The following is a 14,468-nucleotide window of genomic DNA, read 5'->3' on the forward strand; positions in this document are numbered from 1 at the left end:
AGTGTCCAAATTTTTTGAAAAAATGCTAGCTTATTTGATAACATCAACACCTTAAAGTCTTCTTTTCTTTTGAAAAAAGAAACAAAACAAGGTTGCAGTAACAAAACTAGACTTTGAGCAGCAGATGGGTCAAGTTTGGACATCTCTCTTCTTGGACATCTCTCTTCTTCACCTGTGCCCTCCCCTATCCCCAGTCCCCCACTCTGATCATGCACCGTATTTAGTATAGGCTTTGCATCAATAATTAGTATGGGATTAAGAATGCTTGGTCTTAAAAAAAAAAAAATTAAATGTGTCTAATCGAAAGATTGGAGTAACTTGAAAGTCCCATCCTACTCTTCCTAATTTCTACATCATGCTCATTGAAATTGTGGTTTTCATGGTCTAGGATGGTAGTTCATAAGAATAAAAGTGAAGGTAATTCTTACCTCAGGGGACATTTCGCTATGTCTGGTGCTATATTTAGTTGTAATAACTGTTGGTTCAAAACCTCGGGAGCATACCAGGTGAAACCTGAAACTTACATGGAGGGTAATGAGAGACCAAAGAAAAAGGCAGGCCATTCTAGTTTAGTAGGTGGTGGTAGGTTTAATAAGCAAGAGAACTTACATAGGAGGCTTATTTTGGCAGTCACATGATTAGATCTCTGCACCTGACTATCAGAATCTTAGACATTTATATAGAGGCCTTAACTGGGATTAATCACATACACCATCTGTATAGTGTCAGCAATACCTTACTCTCTCAAGGTAACATCCTTGAAAACATTTCCCACTGTGGGAATGGTAGGCAGAACATGCATTCTAAGGACAGAGGAGGGAGGTCAGGAGCCTCCTGTTGCTTGGGTCCAGCTCTCAGGTCAATCTGAGTTTACATCCTCTCAATGATTTCTTTCAACAATAACTGGGACAGAAGAAAGTGCTACTGGCATCTAGTTGCACACTAGTAAATAGGAATGATGTTAAACATCCTACAATGCACAGGACAGGTCCCCACAACAAAGAATTATCTGTCCCAAAATGTCAATAATGCCAATGTTGAGAAAGAAACCCTGTTTTGGGAAATAAAGTATAGTACTTATTCATTCAAAAATATTTACTATGGTATATACCATGGGTCTAGAGCAGTGCTTGGCATTTGAGATACAACAATGAAACTCAGAGTTCTTTCCTTAAGGACCTCAGATTCCAGGCATCAGTGTCCTTAGAAACCTGTCTAGTCCAGAGTCCTGAATCAGACACATAAATGAATACTTATCATGAAATAAATTGTATGAACAACAGAGAAAAATCACCTAACTTAGACTTGGGTGAGAGTGGTTGGGAACTTGAGGAGTGGAAGCCCAGGAAAATCTGGGAAAAGACAAATCTTGAAGGATAGATGTGTATGCATTTTTCAAATTAAATATAAGAAAATAGTTTTAGGCAGAGGAAGGAAAGACAGTGACAATGAGCACAAAGAAAAATCAATAGAAAACCTTCCACTCCATTTTACCACATACACTCTGTATTCCAGATACTAACTGGACAGGCTAAACACTAATATGTTTTTGTACTCTTTTTCTTGGACTTTTCTCACTTGGAATACATTTTTATTTTTTCTTGTTGTTTGATGAAACCATCACTGTCTCTCAAGATCACGTTATGAGAGCGAGAGTATTGTTTTTCTTTTATTTTATGTTCATGGCATGTAGCAAATTCTCAATAAATATGTTTTTTGAATGAGCATGAATAAACTCAAAATCAGTTCCTTTCTGAAGCCTTCTTCAACTTCTCAATATAAAGAAGAGAAAATCACTTACAACCCAATATCTCAAGACAAATACTCTTTACTTGCTAATATTCTTTCAATACATTCATATAGATATACACATATATACAGATGTGTATAGTAAAATAAAATACGATCATATCACATGTAATCTTTTATGACTGCCTTTTTACCTGCAAGTAAGTATATATTATTTTGATAAATCTCACAAATTTTATTTTATAGATGTAACACTGTAAAGACTCATGTTGGACATTTACATTGCTTTTTTTGATGAACAATGAAAAATGATGTGGGTAACATAGTTTGTGCATTTTTTTTTTTGCACATTACAGGCACTGTTATTGTGAAATAAATTTCTAAAATATATATGAAATTTAAGACATTTTAACGTACACTGCAAAAGCGCTTTCCAGAAAGTGTGTAAAATTACTATTCCCACAAGCAATATTTGAAAGAGACTATTTCCTCACATTCTTAATTAAAACTAGATACTGGGCTACATATTAGATTTTAACTTAATATACTATAATCCAACAGTATTTCATTAGGATTTCTGACTCATGAATCAATGACTAGAAATAATTAACCTACTAAAAGATTCTAACAATGTCTATCATTTCTTCTTCTAATAGTTTTTATGGTTTCTTTTTTTTTCATATAGAGATCACAAATACCATCAGAAATTAATCTTGTTTTAAGTCATAGTTTAGGCATCTTTTAATTTCCAAATGGATACTAAGTTGTTTCAATACATTTAATAAATTACCTTTCCATTTTCATGACTTACATGATATACTAAATGAATATATTTGAATCTATTCCTGGACACTGCATTTTTTGTATTGGTTTGTCTTGACTATGGTATTAATTATGTAACTTTATAATACACTTTAATTTCTTATGAATTAAGGTTCTCTTTTCAGATTAGAAGAAAATTTATATTTGTATAATATTGAATCATCTCATCCTGGGAGACATTGGTCTCTTCTTCATTAAAGTTCTATTATGTTACCCTGTAAAGTTCCTTTCTCCAATGGAGACTTTTCATATTTCTTGATTTTTTTCAGACAACTTATAATTTTGAATTTGATTGTAAAGCATTTTTATATTACGATATTTAGCTAATTATTGTAATTATTGTAAAGATAAATAGATAAAGCTATTGATTTTTACATAGTTTTTTTCTAATGGAGTATGTTATATAAATCTTAATGTTTTCTTAGTTCCTCAGTCAATTATATAATCTGCAAATATTAGATGTTTTCCATATATACCACTTATGTTTTAGGAAAATCTGATTGCACCGGGTATCACTTTGGAAAAATATAAAATAATTTACAAACATAAAAATTTCACAATTTTAATGAGAATACTTCTAATATTAAGCATGACAATAAAATTCTCACTTCATTACTGAAAAGAGTGATGATTGCAATGGGTTGAAACATATATTACATATATAAAATCTACGATGTTATTATGATAATAAGAGCAACAACAAGAACATCCACGGCAAATCGTCACTGGTCACCATTAGAGAAGGCTAACCCACTACTCTGAAATTTGATAAAGACAAAGATTCAAGTATTTATCCTTCCTTTTCTGCATGAGATGTATTAAGGTAACCAAACAGTTTATTATTTTCTGAGACTTCCACTTAATAAGTGCTGAAAGAATAATAAAAATTGACATTTTTCAATGCAAATAAAATAATGGACCTAGGAAACAATTATAAATGGTAAAATGTTCATCTAAAAACATATTTTTGAGGGAATCAGGTTACTACCACATGAACCCACTGATAAATTCATCATCACTATAAGTGAGACAACCAGATATTATGTGTCTCATTAACTATTATGAAATATTCCAGCCTTAAAAACAAACAAATAACAACACAACTGCCTGGATCTAATCTAACTTCTAGTTTACAGAAAATAGGGAAAGTAGAGGACTAACATGAATGAAATGATGAAAAAGTCCAGATCTAAAATGTTGAACATTCAAAAGGACAAATAACTTAGTTTCTTCAATAAATCAATGGCATGAAAAAAGAGTTTTTTTATAAAATAATAGAAATGTGAGAGACATACAACCAAATGTAGTACAGATCTTGTACTATAAATAGACATCTTAGAAACAATTAGGAACATCTGAAAATAGCCTCGGTATTAAATTATATCAAGGAATAACTATTTAGTTCTATTAGCTATAATAACAGCTTTTGAGTAATGCAAGGGGAAAAAAACCAGATAACAAATGAACAAACAAAACACAAAAGTTCTTGTCAGAGATGTATACTGTGATATTTATACGTAAAATGTCACCATTTCTTAGGTTTGCTTTAAAATACTTCAGGTTACAAAAAAAAAAAATGGGGGAAATATACATGAGTGGCAATATATTGGTAATTGTTGAAACTAGATGATGGATAGACTGAGGTTCATTACACTAATTTCTCTAGTTTTGTGTAATGCATGTGGTTAGTGATAGGTAAAAAAGAAAGCAGGTAAAAAGTAAGAGAGATAGTGGAAAAATAGGTGAGGAACAATGATAATTCTAACTAAAAAAGTAGAGACAGTTAATATAGTAAGTACATAATTAAGTATGATAAAATAGAAGTGAAGTTCATAAGCACTGGAAAAGGGAATGTTAGAGATTGCCTAGAATTTAGGATTGAGGCAGGACAGAAGAGAAGGTTAGGAGTAAGAGAAGAGAGCAAGAGCACTCAAATCAGATGTCTAGAAGGGCACTCACTATCTGTATTACAAATGTTCGGAAATTAGAGTAATAAATAATTTTTATGTCTGGATTATATCTCTTTGGTTTACCAACTTCTCCCATGCTGTTATTTTATGTAAAGCATAAAATAACATGACCTTCTCATGAGCATCACTGCAAGAGTTACATTTCACTATTGTCTAACTATAAAGCATGCTTTTAAAAACCAAATTGCTGGCATTTAAGAGGCTTTTAAATGTTTTAATATCACTTTATAAATATGAAAACACAAAAAAAATCTCTGAATTTTGTGTTATTCTAGGATGTATAGAGTACGCAATCCAATGAAGACCTGCCTTGTCACATTCAAAAGAGCAACTCCCAAAGCAATTTGTTATAAGCAGGTAGATGGCCGTTAGAATGAAATTAGATATTGAAATAAATTTCTTTTAGTATTACCATGAAACTTCAGATTTACACGAACAATTATATTTGAAGAAATCAAGAAAAAAATGCCATACTAATATGGGTGCCCATGAAAACAGAACTTTACACATGCTATAGCCTTTATAGCCACCATTTACTTGGTTGGTCCAAATATTTATAGTTCATTGTTATGACTGCCAAAACTGGCAACCACAGGATTGTTGTCTCAATTAGGACAGTAAACAGATTGTCTCTTTTTTTTTAATGAAAAAATCTAAAATGTAATGCTTCACAGTTTAACATGTTTATTCATCCAAACGAGCTAAAAAATAATGGTGTGACATCTGTTCGAGAAGCATTGGTACCTCAAATTTTGGCTGCCTCCTCACCAACTTGGTTGTTGTTTTAAAAAATGAAGAATAGGGGGAGGTTCTGTCATCAAAAAATCTTCTGGCATTTAAAGTATCTTATTTTTCTAGAAATAGGATCTCGTGTCTGGTGCCGTTGATAAAAAAAAAAAAAATGTTTAACAGGCACAATGCTGAATATTAAAGCAGTTCAATTGTTTTAAATGAATTTTCTGACTCACTATAAATATTTCCACACTGGTACAGCTCTTTAAGTGACTCTCTCAGTTCCCTCCATAATTACCTGTATAGCCAAAGCATGTACAAAATAGAATGTTTGCGTAGGTACTGAACTCATCTGCTACAATTTTTTACTGTGGGATGCACTGATTCTAGATATGGTGTCAATGGAATAAAATCCAGCAAACATTATTATAACCAGGCTTCACTGGAGCAATTCTAATAAAAGAAGGCAGTGCTGCTAAAGGAGAGGTGGTAGGAATCTCCACGGAGGAGCCTCAGGTAAGTGTAAAGAAACCTAATTGTTGGTAAGGAGGAAAAAAAACTTAATTTAGATAAATAGTCTTGACTCAACAACCTTGTTATGAATGAAATATATAAAATTAAAAATTTAATTTATAGAAGCTGACTTCTGAAGCTTATCTAAAGCAAATTTGCTTTACTGAATTATCACTGCTGTAAATTTTAGAATACGGAAAATACAGTGCTTTAGTATTCACATAAACATTATAATAAAAATTTGGTTTTATTTTCATTGGGAATGAAGATGTATACTAAGTTATATTAAAAATATGGTATGTTTTTTAAACAATACTAAGATAAAAATAGCATATTTGATTTCCTAAAAAAGAACAATGCATCTGTTCTGCTGTAAATGTAATGCCAGTTGTCTTTATCTTAAAGAGAGCCACAATGAAACATATACATATCTCAATATAACCAAAGACCATAAATGCTAAATGTTGAGTTGATGAATATTGTGATTTTAAGTTTATTTATTAAGTGCAAATAATTTTTATTTTCTACTATAAGCAAAAACTGTGCCAGACTCTGTAGAGTAAAAAATATTAATTTAAATTTTAACATGCATTTATTAAATATGTGCAGCTCACTACATACTTGGAGTTACAGAAAGGAATAAGAACATATTCTCAGTATCTTGCAGTCATTGGTTGGGATGAGAATATTGCTTCTGTCTTTATGAAAAATTGAAAAGATAGAAAATCTTCAAGTATTTTGCCACCTTAAAAACGATAAACCCTATGCTGGTACTAAGATAGGCTTTTTGTTCATTTGTTCTAAAAGAAATTCTAGATGAGGTTACAGTTTTACAAGATCTCCTCTCACATGAATTTTACATTCTTTATTTTGCATGCAAAGTAAGAACTAGCAATCCTTCAAACTTCATTCACATAAGCGACTTTAAGATGGCTGAATTAGTTGAAATTTATTCTGCAGAATATGTTAACAAATAGATTCTAACATTCTGAAAAGTCATTATAATTTTTCAGGTTTTGTCTTTTGAATTACTCTGAACAGTCAATTATTGGAGGGGAAAAACCCTTGCTTAAAATTTGTGTCTGGTGCCAGTCTCAGATTTAGGCCAAACACCACTCACTACTCAAAAGTGTGGTCTCCTGAAAAAGCAGGCTGCATATCAGCTCTCCTGTCTTCAGAGATCGAAACCAGACTTCGGTCTGGGATTTCTCTACAGAGGATTGATTGGCTATTTCCCAGTTAATGCGAGCATGAAAAATTTATGCTTCAAGAAAACAGTATTATATAAACATATATTATCTCACTTTACCTGCTATTTATTAAAATCAGAGTTTAGGCTTTGGGACTTACAGTTGTCTGGAGCTATCATAAGCTAGTCATAGAAATGGAATAGTCATAAACTCAGGGTATTCATAAAATTAGGTAATGAAACTTGCTTATAATTATACTATATTTAGAGTAACATATTACTATCAAAAATAATTTTTAGTTGAATAACTATGTTGTATACCTAGAACTAATATTGCATATTAACTATATTTTAAATTTTAAGAAAAGAAACATTATTTTCCCCGAAAGAATACTTCAAGAGTAGAACAGAATGGTAGTCTTTTCCAGAGTAATGGATGTCTAAACATTTCCAAGAGCGTAATCATCATTTTAAAAACTGTAAATTCATCTTTCGCTCAGTATAATTATTTTGAGAATCATCTGTGTAGTAGTGTGTGTGAATTGTTTGTTCCTTTTTTACTGCCGAGTGGTGTCCAGTTCTGTGGAAATGCCATGAAGTTTATCCATTTATTTGTTGGAGGACATTTGGGCTCTTTCCAGCTTTTGCTTATTACAAATAAAGCTGCTATTGATATTTGTGAACAAAAAACAACCAAAAAAACCTGTAAATTCAGTTATATCGCACTTGAATTGGTTGCTAATAAACAATTATTACGTATCTTCTTATTTAAATTACCACTGAAATCAGAAATAACTCTATTTAATATGACTGTTTTTAACACTGTATGAGAGGGGAAATAACTAAATGAAAATTGTTCACGTAAATGTGATAAGAGTGGGCAAAGCAGTATTTTTTGACATGTGGCATGTCACTCAAGAAAGTAAAAGCCCCATCATATCCAAAACGCCAGCTTGGATATTCCCTCACCACCCACTTCACTAACAGACATACCACATGGCATTAAATGCTGTAACCTTTCCTAAAAATGCCACTTGGATTGGTCCACTGTGGTGAGTGAATAAGAACTCTTGGTCTATCTCTTGAGTTTGTGATTTCAAGGGGAAGCATCCAGTAAACAACACTGTCTAAACTTTGCCTTCAGCTGCTTGGCATAAATGATTTGCGAGGGTATTGGAACTTTTGGCTGTTTTCATACTGATGAAATAAATTATGCTATTTGAAAAAATTCTTCAGAACAGAATACTACACAGTCACATTCAACTATTTTCAAAAATCTCAAAGAATATGTTAGGTATTCATCAAAGCTTTCTTTTCTTGACATGTATGGAAATAACCTTAATGTTTTACTCTTCATAAATACAATGTATATACTATAAAAAACTTGTGCGCATGTTTCAATCTATTCATTTTCTATAAATATATAAGGTAGTAGCTAATAACTCTGCTGTGAACATATTTTCCCATTTGTTAACCTTTATGTATTCATATATTCTAAAAATATTTTTTAAATTCCATTACTAGTAAAAATATTGAATATATTTGTCACGTTGCAATAAATGCAAAATATCTTGAAAAAATTATATAAACAGAAAACTACATATGCAAGTAATATGAGGCACATATTTTCTTCTATTTATTTTTAATGAAAGAATTCTAATACATTATCTCTCAAGAAACAAAATGTAATTTTCCAAACAACTTTGTATTGTTCGTCTTTAAGAAACAACCCACAAAAAATACTGGGTAGGTAGGATTTCTGCTATTATTCTTATGTGAAAAAGACTGCACAATTAAACAACAGTTTGTTACATATCTCCCTAACAAGAACAGCAAACTGATACTGCAAGCAGCCAGAACAACATAATTAAAATGGATTTCCAAGTTTATATTAATAGAGCAATAAGTTAATTAAAATCAAGATCAACTAAACTTTCTATTTATACCAGTTTAGACAGCCCAAGAGGAAAGGAACTCTTATTTTAGAGACATGTGTGACTCTTTGAGCTTCTATCATCCAGGTGCCATTTCTGATGGTGCACATGTGCACTGAACAGTTGGCAAAGGAAAAAGATTACTGTAGATATATGTGAAGATAGTTTCTCTAATGATACAAAATATGTCTGGAAAAAGAGCAGGACTTCTCTGTAAAATGAAAAATTTCCTATGACTTTTTGTTCTTTCTTAAGCTCTGAATGTGATTTGAGTACGTTTCTGTAAATAAAGGTATATACTTTTACTATTGATACAGATGGAACAAAAATTGATTTAGTAATCTGTAAGCAATGAAGTTATACACATAAATTAGCTAAAACACCCAAAGAATTTAGGATCTGTTTTCTATTTAATGTAAACACACCAGGAATAGGTTGCCTGTCAAAGCAGGAAGATTTATAAAAGTATTCAGTAGATACATTATATTACATTGCTAGGTAAGGTTCTTTTCTTGATATTCTACACAACTATTTAAAAAGATATTTCTGCAAACTGAAAATACCAGCAGAAAGAATTCAAGATGTAGTTTCAGTACTTCAGAAAATATTGGTCCCAAGAGGTGCTTTTATAAAATCATTTCCGTATCATGCATTGACTGCTGCTCAGCTAATCTTCATCTGGCTCCAGATCTGGGTCAACATCTGTGGAGAGTCTGAGATAAAAGAAAGCATAGAAAGCCAGTAGGAGGGCCAATATAGCTGCAAGTACAAGGCCAACTTCCTGAGGGAAAAAACAAAAGTAGACTTGAAATTGATGAAATGATATTGGTTAATATTATCAGTTTCATCAGATAAAATGATCATGTAATTCCACAGCATAAAATGAATAATTTGAATCTAATAATCACATTCTTTTTAACACTTTTGCCATTAAGAAACTCATTTTGTACTTGACAATATCCAATGCACTGTCAAGTACATCAGTGGGTGAGTCATTTCTATTATTATTTTTATTTAATTTGTTTGTGTTTTTCTAATAGTAAAATCAACATCTATACTTCTAATATATTTTCATAGTTTGGATATCAAAATATTAGGGTAATCAATGTTATTTATGACTACAAAGTTTATCTGTTCTCTATTTGGTTATATTTAACTTTATTTCTTGTTTTAATACATGTATTATTAGTTATAGCATTTAGACACAGATTTTTTAAAATTATTCCTCTTCTAATGGGAAGAAACTATTATAACCAGTTTCCAGATTATGCCTCTATAAAAATCTTTATTAAATATTATTTTGTTAAATCCAAAATTCCATAAATTATAATGTGGTGGAACAAAACTGAGTATTTTAGCTCATGAAGCATGTTACAATGTAATTTATCATGACCGTGAAGGATGGTCCTGGATATTTCTATTGGTGATTTAATGTGAATATATTAATCAATTACGTTGAAATAATAGCCAAGATTTTACTACTTAAGGAATGACATAATTCATATTATACCTCAAAAAGTCTATAAACTTTTAAAATATATACATACCATTAAGGAACTTACTCAATATTAACATATCATTTGGTTAAATAGCAAAAAGAGCAAATAGTGCCAGTTAAGTATCCTAAAGGACCTAACACTCCTTTCTAACTTTCATTCATGTATCACACCCCTTCGTTGCATTATTTTATGAAGGAGCAATTTATTTGCATTTCCTGAATGCATTTTACATTCCATAAGAATGTAAAATCAAGCATTCAACACATGCCAATAAATTTTAAAAACATAAAATGAATATAGTTTATAATCAACATGAAATTTTTACCTGAATGTTGAAATTGCAAATGGACATGTTATGCAGATTTTTAGCTTCATAATTACATTTAGGCTTCCAAACTATGTAAATAAATATTAATAAAAACCATTTGGTTGAATGACTCAGTGTCAACTATTTTTGTAAGATTTGATTTATTCAATCTAATATATCACTATAATGTCAAATGAAAGTGATTTTTTCTTTGTTGCAGTTGGAACACTTTGGCATCTCAAAGGGCATGGTAGCATCAGACAGGTTTCATTTATTTTCTTATTTCCACAGCTGTGCTCCCAGACCCATCTGGTTACACAGCTACCAATTTTAAAAGAATGTAATAAACAAATAACACACAACAGTAAAATCCATCTGTTCTATATAGTGGACAACAAAACTGTTCCACAGCAGTGGACAACAAAACTGTTCCACAGCAGATTTTGTTCCATGATGCTCATCTCATTGATAATCACCTCTAATTGGTACTTTTCAACTCCTTGCCCTTTCAAACAATACTGTATCATCTTCACTGTACATTTTCAGAATATACAGAGGCATGAAAAAAGTTTTTAAGGGTAGGAAGCAGAGAACATTCATAGAATACTTCAGAGGATCCATTAATTTAATTAAGTCTAGTCAATATATGGTATGGTGGTGGGGCTTAAGTATTGGTTGCAAAGGTGCAGCAAATCATTTTTTTCCCAAAATGTTTCTATTCTGTTAAAATGAGCATTGTATGTATGGACTGCATTTTTGGAGAGTTAAAACAATGGTAAAATTTGAAAATACTGCTTTCAGGATATTGGTGACACTAACCATAGCTTAGAGACCCGTGGGCATATATGACACCCCTTGCCTCCTGGCCATTTTTAGTTTTAGATCAGAAATAACAAAAAAGAACAAAAATAATGTTCCCAGCTGGCTCATTCCAAGGGGTTATTAGCAGGATCTGGTTGACATTTGAATATTTTATTTATTAACAGATAAATTAAGTTTTTGATCCTAAATTTTTGATCTTTATTATTTTATTATGATTCTACCTTTCATCTAAACTTTTAAAATAAACTAACTCATTGTTTAACAAATGCAAATTATCTTTTTCCTTCTAAATTCTGAAAAACATGGGACTCTGCATTCTAAAAATATTTTTAGTGATTTTGTAATTCTTGAAAAATAAACTAATTGAGCAAAAACCAAATAGCAAATATTAGTTGGGCAGATATATTTTTAAGTAGCACTCATTTAATTACTGGGGCATAAATTATGACATTTTGTTTACACTAGTAGAACAAAGCTTCTCAATAGAAATTAATCTGAGATTTTGACAGTCATATTTATATCTTATTCTAAATCATTTCTCTTCCCTCAAAACATTTTCTATTTCTAAACATACATTTTTAAAAAAAATTCTAGAAGCCTGTTAGGTAAGAGACCCTATTGTATAATTCTTTTATCTCCAGTGCATGATTTTCTCAATCAATACTGTTGAGTGTACATAGTAATGAAATCTAGAAATGATTTCTCGTATAAGTTTTCCTGAGATGATCATGTTATAGTCATCTTTCTTTCCATAGATTTTACAATGCTGTAGTATTTAATTTCTAATTTAATAATATAAATAATTTCTAAATTAATAGTGAAAGATTAAGATTTATATAATTTACATATAAATTAGGATCTTCAGGCCAATGACAAACATCCGAGGAAAGTCTTATTTATACAAATCAGTAATAACTTCTTCAAAGAAATATTTTTTCAGTTGGCTAACAATTCATAAATGACTTCTGTGTGGTAGGTTCAATTTCAGTGTTTTCACTGTACTTTTAAACTATCCTGACAACACTCTAAGGTAAATAGCATAATCTCTATTATACAAATGTGCCAGCTTGGACTCATGTAAGAATAACAGGCAAGAGGCATTTGATCCTAGGCCTCTTTACTTTTTGTTTAGTGTTGTCATTGCTGTGATTTTTCCATTCCATGCAGCTGTTCAGATTTTTGTAGATTTAAGTTATTTTAAGAGCATAACTGTGATTCATTCTAAAGAATAAGTAGTAAAATGATAACATATTCTAATATTATGGTCATCTTGTATCAACTGGATAGGAGTGAAATATGTTTGATGTTCATTACTCCCTAGCTTCTTCTCTGACATTATCAATACAGATAAAATTACTCACTGGGGAAATTAAATGGTATTAAATGGCAATTGCTAAAAGAAACTTTGTAATTTAAAATCTTATGCTAAAATGACAATGTAATCAAAGTTTGATAGCAAAATAATTAGTATGCTAGATTTAAAATGTAAAACACCTTCATAGTTCTGATTCTAAAAAGTTTCATATCATTTTTATGGGCTCTTCACATAAATTTTAACACGAACAATGTTTAAAGTTAAGGCTTCCTCCCCCCCAAAATGATATGCTAGATTATTAAAAAGGAATTATGTTCTGATGTCAGTTAGAAACTCTTCTATACAAATTTTAAATCATAAATGAAATCTATGAAAAAATTCTTCTTATAAAAAGATAAACAAATTCTACGTTGTTTTTAAAAAGACGGATAATTGCAGTATAAAGTAGCCTGATCTCATATTGAGAACATAGTTATTTCCTCAAATTAAAATAATGACAAAAATTATAAGAGCAAATAAAAAAGAGAGTATGTATAAGAAAGTGGTATATATTTATAGATGTACAGTTGCACTATTTCTTAAACTCTAATTTTAGTTGCTCATTATATTGTGCCAAAAATAGAGTTTGCTATCCCAATATTTTTCTTAAAACAAACAAACAAAAAACCCCACATTGTGAAAGATAAATGTATATGTCATACTGTCTTGATGGAAAATGACAAGTAATGCTCTCATTACAAGAGACAGCAATCAGGTAACTAATCAAAAAATAACAAAAAAACTAAGCACTGCTCTGAGAAAGGTCATGTCATGGAAATAATTTTAATGATGAAATTTCATATGAAATTAGAATACTTCAAACATTAATCATCTTAAACTTTTTTTTTTAATTAAAAACTGACACACAGCACTAACAGGATATTGTGTTGTGAAAACACAACATCATATGGCAATACTTGATCAAAATCAGCAATCAGGAATAAAAAGAAGGCAATGTTTCATGATCATAATAGCAAATTCTGGAAGACAACCAAATATATCATCTGACAGTTCAACAGCTGTTACAACTTGGTAGTAATACCTTGGCATTTGCAATAAGCTATAATTTAGAAAAGTTGATTTTTCATCTGCCAGATCAAAATCAAAATCTTCTTTTAACATTTTAATATTTAAATAACATATAAATACTAGTCACTTTAATTTAACACATTTGACAGTAGAGCCACCAAGTTAATTTTTCTATTTCTAGTTTAATTTGACTCTAAATTCTTGGCAAATAATTGATATTGGTAGTAATATAAATGCAATTTTCATTGAATTTAGTTGTAACTTCATTCTCAGTCCTATTTATCCCTCTGAAGCAGTTTTTGAAAAGAACAAGTTTAGTAACATCATTAAAATCTCATCTTAGAGAGTACTGACAACAATAATACAAAGTAAATTTATATATATTAATGACCTAAGTATATATAATTACAACTGAAATTTAAACCACTATTAAATAAAATTTATTGAAAATAAAAGTTTTCAGGCCACATAAATAATTTAAATGGATATACAGTAGGTAGAAAAAAAATAAATTACAACTTTTAAGTATAACTGGCTCTTATGAGTGA

At 30.5% G+C, this 14,468-nt stretch overlaps 1 protein-coding gene across 5 annotated transcripts in view; it reads right to left on the minus strand.

Moving 5' to 3' along the window:
- Nucleotides 1-1,812: 1,812 nt before the first annotated feature.
- The window catches only part of TRIQK (triple QxxK/R motif containing), a 107,475-nt gene continuing 94,819 nt past the window's right edge, over nt 1,813-14,468 (minus strand). For all 5 annotated transcript variants that reach the window (XM_016136212.2, XM_016136211.2, XM_016136213.2 and 2 more), the window contains one exon: nt 1,813-9,690. In XM_016136212.2, coding sequence (XP_015991698.2) covers nt 9,577-9,690 — 114 coding nt within the window. In that variant the 3' untranslated portion in view covers nt 1,813-9,576. The remainder of the gene's footprint in view (nt 9,691-14,468) is intronic.

This window comes from Rousettus aegyptiacus, unplaced genomic scaffold (genome assembly GCF_014176215.1).
Source record: "Rousettus aegyptiacus isolate mRouAeg1 unplaced genomic scaffold, mRouAeg1.p scaffold_m13_p_15, whole genome shotgun sequence".
In the NCBI taxonomy this organism is placed as follows: Eukaryota; Metazoa; Chordata; class Mammalia; order Chiroptera; family Pteropodidae; genus Rousettus; species Rousettus aegyptiacus.